The sequence below is a fragment of the Rutidosis leptorrhynchoides genome, chromosome 7, assembly GCF_046630445.1.
Source record: "Rutidosis leptorrhynchoides isolate AG116_Rl617_1_P2 chromosome 7, CSIRO_AGI_Rlap_v1, whole genome shotgun sequence".
NCBI lineage: Eukaryota > Viridiplantae > Streptophyta > Magnoliopsida > Asterales > Asteraceae > Rutidosis > Rutidosis leptorrhynchoides.
The window spans coordinates 61,876,981-61,881,916 of NC_092339.1; the positions used below are offsets into that span (position 1 = coordinate 61,876,981).

General features: G+C 35.8%; 1 protein-coding gene across 1 annotated transcript; it reads left to right on the top strand.

Annotated features, from left to right (window-relative positions):
* Positions 1–1,996: 1,996 nt before the first annotated feature.
* On the top strand, positions 1,997–3,572 carry LOC139859293 (F-box/FBD/LRR-repeat protein At1g13570-like). The gene is made up of 3 exons (XM_071848088.1): positions 1,997–2,623; positions 2,706–2,864; positions 2,940–3,572. The coding sequence occupies exons 1-3, from the start codon at positions 1,997–1,999 to the stop codon at positions 3,234–3,236; spliced, it is 1,083 nt and encodes a 360-aa protein (XP_071704189.1). The 3' UTR covers positions 3,237–3,572.
* The last annotated feature ends 1,364 nt before the right edge of the window (positions 3,573–4,936 follow it).

Consider the following 4,936-nt stretch of genomic DNA (forward strand, 5'->3'; position numbering starts at 1 on the left):
CAAGATGGATGGAGTATAAATAGTGTAAATAGACTACTTTCCACGTCTTGATTTAACTATTCTCAGACAAACAATCTCCATTTAGCTGAGTGTTTACCGTCCTTCTGGGTGTTCGAGAGGTCTCGAGTTCGAGTCTCGTTTGAAAATTTCATAATGCAATTTGCTTTGTAGTTGGTTATGTAGTCTTTTGGAGATTTCTTGTAAATGGTGAGTGTTGCCCATATCTATCAAGGTTCTCTCAGGGCTTTCCTTAGGTGCAATATCTCGAGGTTTCCTCATAACGAGTGTAGGAAGTAAGCATGCCATGCGACTTCCTGGATATGATTGGGTGGACGGCTAATGGCCCTAATTAGTGAGCTTAATACCGTCGTTAAAAAAATAATTGTCCGCGGACAAAAAACACACAATCTTATAAATATCATTATTACGTTGTAGTTTTTTGTATATTATATATTTTACCCGTTACTTTTTACATTTTTTTTCTATACATTATGAATAAATTTTACATATTTATTCTTATGTTATGGGAAGGGAACGATTAAATTAAGAGAGCTCCAAAAATATCAGTGCAAGTGTAGTAATAAAACAAAAGGGAAAAAGGAGAACATGTCAAGGATTCCCTCTTACGGGTGGGAATCAGATGATGTATATATACGTCACCTTAATTGTATTTTTTGTTTTGCTAATTGTCTTTTAAATATCGTTGTGAGGTGGGAGCATTTTTCATAAATATTTGAGTTGACCCCAACTTGAAATCTCTCATTCAGAGTACCGGAGCTATCATCAATCTTACGGTTAGTTTAAATGCATGTTAATTTTATATATTAACAATTATGATTTGTGAAATTGTGATTTGTTGTTTTTCTTATGTTAATCTTTCTGGAAATATATAACACAAATATTTCGATAATTATGCCAATGCTAATGCTTTTTTACCTGCGTTATTATCTTGTAGTATAATAATAATATAATAATTACGGAGTATAATTATAATTATAGTTATGGTAGTTTTTTTTTTTTTTTTTTTTTGGAAATAATAGATAGATAGATACTGGTTTGTTAGCTTAATGAAGCTAGGGTTTGGGACATTTTTATTTTCTTGTATATCTTTGTTGAGAGATGGGATCAGTGATGAGCGATAGGAAAAATTTTATATAATAAACAATGTTGCAAAATATAGATCTCAAGTTCAATTAAATGTAATAATTTACATTTACATTTACAATAACTATATTAGCCAACACCAATGAATAGTACTCGGGTGATGTCATCACGACATCACCTATTTCGTCTGTTAATGTTTTTTTTTTTTTTTTCATCCTGATTATCTGGCCTAACGGAGTGGGCTACTCCGGACCTCCATCTAGTTAGTACTACTAGTGTGCAAGTTACCCCTTTTTAGAATTTAGAAATCATTTTGGTCCATAATTAGTAATTTTACATGTGAGATACTCCGTATTTGGCTTACCTTATAACACAGGGCTAGTCGGGCTTTCTAGTTTATTAGCTTATGAGCATAAAAAAGCCTTAGGTGTGTTAACTTCATAAAATGGGCTTTTCTATCATCAATAAGCTAAAAAGTTTATTGAAAGAACTAAGCCAAACATTCACATATAATATCTGAATCATGTTTGATTCCCCCAATTAACATATTACTCGTATATGACTGATTCCCCCAATTAACATACTACTCGTATATGACTTATTACTTATGCTATCTGTTTATATTTTTTGTGTAATAGTAATTATTTTTGTAAATGATGTTAAACTCTTATATGTAATGGTTATGGCGGTTATATGTCTATTCTTATATATCATGTCTTATGTTTAGAATATGGAATTAGCTCTTGGGACACATAAAGCATCCAAAGTTGCGTTGGAAGATGTTATTAACAACATGCCAGATAACGTGGTTACTAATATTCTGGATCGTTTGCCTATTCAAAATGCAGTCAGGACTTCTATCTTATCAAAAAAGTGGAGGTTTAAATGGACTATGCTCACTCACCTCGTATTTGCTAATAATCTCTACGAGTATTTAGTGGGAGTAGGAATTGAGAATTGGTATGATGTGAGGAATATAATAAATATACTTCTTTTTCGTCTCCAAGGTCCCGTAACAAAATTTGTTCTCTACATACCAGATGACAAAGTATTAGATGTCGAAGATATAAATAACTGGGTCATGTTCTTGTCAAGAAAGGGAGTTAAAGAGTTTATTCTTAAAAATATGCATGAAACAACTCTTAAGTTGTCTACCTGTATTTTCTTTTGCGCGGAGTTAGAAAGTTTGACGCTTTACAATTGTTCTATCCGTTCCCCGCCCACTTTTTGTGGTTTTCCAAATCTTTTGTGCTTGGAATTGCGTCAGGTAGCATTTGAAAACGGAAGTCTTGAAGATATTATGACTCAAAGTACTTCACTTGAAATTCTGAGATTCAACCCTCATGTTGGTATTGAAAAACTCAAACTAGTTGAGATTGCCAAATTTAATAATCTCAAACAATTACTGTTTCCATTATGTTCTCTTGACCATATTGCAATCACAAGCTCTTCAATTGTTGACCTTGGGAGTTGTCTTCCAAATCTTAAAATGCTCTTTTTGGATTTCAATAACTGTCAGGTAAGGCTAATTAGTTACGTATCTAGAATTATCTTTATATTTAATTGCATCGCTGGCTTTTAATGTACAACTTTTTATATAGTTCTCAGAAGATTCGGTTGGTAGAAAGTGCGTCTCTACTTCGTTTCCCTACCTCAAGGGTCTTACATTAAACCGAATAGTTTTTAGCTGCAAAGCTAACTTGATGTTTGCTTTTGAGTTGATTCGGTGTACGCCCAATCTGCAGACCTTATTTATCACAGTAAGTAAACATATATGTATCGTATACTAATTGATTAGCCTCTCAGTGTATCTTAATACTTTTTATATTTGGTAGGCTAAACGCAATGATGTTGTTCCATCACCTGCAAATTTTTTGTCAGAGTTAAACTCCATCCAATTGGGGTTGGCACAACTAAGACGTGTGACGTTGGTATCTTTTCAAGGTTCAGAGAATGAAATATTGTTGATAAAGATATTACTTGCAGGTACCCCCTCGTTAGAGGAATTTTCTATCCATCCCGAGTCATCCGAAGTGTTTAATGCTGACAATGGAAAGTTGATGGTTGCTACAAAGTTGTTAAAATTCCATCGAGCCTCACCCAAAGCCGAAGTAGAAATCTACTGGTCTTAGTTTATGCAAATGTCTACTATGATTCGTCTTCGGGGTTTCCTCTTGAGGGGCGATAGAACTGTAATAGTTCGACCAGGGAAATGATCGGGTGAGTAGGTTCCGACATCTTTGGTCCCCATCAGTGACTCGTAACTGCCGTTAAAAAAGTAATATTATTAACCATGTTGAGAGGGAATAGGGGATTTCTTCTTAGCAAACAGTCATTACTTCAGCATTTCCAGACATTTTACATTACATGTAGAATTTGTATGCATTTTGTGTATGTAATACCACGTTTTGTAATATTCAGGTGTAATGACCCAACTCGTCGTTATACAGACCCGAATTTTTTTTCTTTATACAACACATTAATATTAATAGTACGACGTCACAACTTGTGTTTTCAAAACACTTTCAATTCGCCAATAAGTTTAAACAACGTTAATGTGTTTCGCACAATAATTTAAATATCAAAGTGGGCATAACCTAAGACCAGTTTTAACATAACCAAAAGATAATTTCGACCCAAGAGTTTAAACTCCAACGAAAGACCGAGCATGGTGATTGAGAATGCACTACCCAATCCTAAGTCGAATCCAAAAGCAAGTCTTCCAAAGCAACCCGCAATAATCTACTAGTCCCCGCGCTTACCCTTGCCACCTCTTCCACGCGAATCTATAAAAATACAAACAACGAGAGGGTAAGCTATAAAGCTTAGTGAGGGTAAACATACTATATACATGCATATGCATAAAATGAATACGTATAACTAACACAAGTAATAAACACGTACCGCATCCACGTATAACTAAGCAAGCTATACCTTACGTACCACCATTTCAACCCGCAGGATTAACTACAAAACAACAATATATATATATATATATATATATATATATATATATATATATATATATATATATATATATATATGCAATACACAAAATCCCGAGGTTAACCCCTTAACCACAACTCATGAAGGCCGGCAGAAACTACACGCGCCCAGTGAATCCGAAACCACACGCGATTCACCACCTTCACCTCAACTACAACTGGGGTTGGCCGAACTACACGAGCCCTAGTGAAGCCGAACTACACGAGAATCGCTACCCCAATCCACACGACAATAGGGATGTCCGAACTACATGAGACATTGTGAATCCGAACTACACGAGATTCATTAGTGAAGCCGAACTACACGAGAATCAATACCCTAGGCCGCAACAACAACAATGGGAATGTTCGAGCTACACGCGACATTGTGAATCCGAACTACACGAGATTCACTAGTGAAGCCGAACTACACGAGAATCACTACCAAATCACCTCAACAACGTCGACGGGGTTGACCTACTTGCCAATGTGAATCCGAAACTCACGAGATTCACTACCTCACGGGTGGTAACCCAAAACGCACAAACGTGCCAAGTGGACCCGAACTCACGAGGTCCATCATCCCACACGCATGTAAAGTGAACCCAAACGCACAAGGATCACTCTACCCCACCCGCACCCATCCTATGCATACATACGCATATAATATATTTACACTCACCTTTTCGCCTTGATGAATGCAAACCAAATCCGCAATCCGCCAATGGAAAGTACCTATTCCATTTATCACATAACAAATAACACAATTAGGGTGGATTACAAAACAACCCAATTTGACACTTAGTGCAATTATGACCCAATTGCACTTCCAAGCACAACAAATGCCT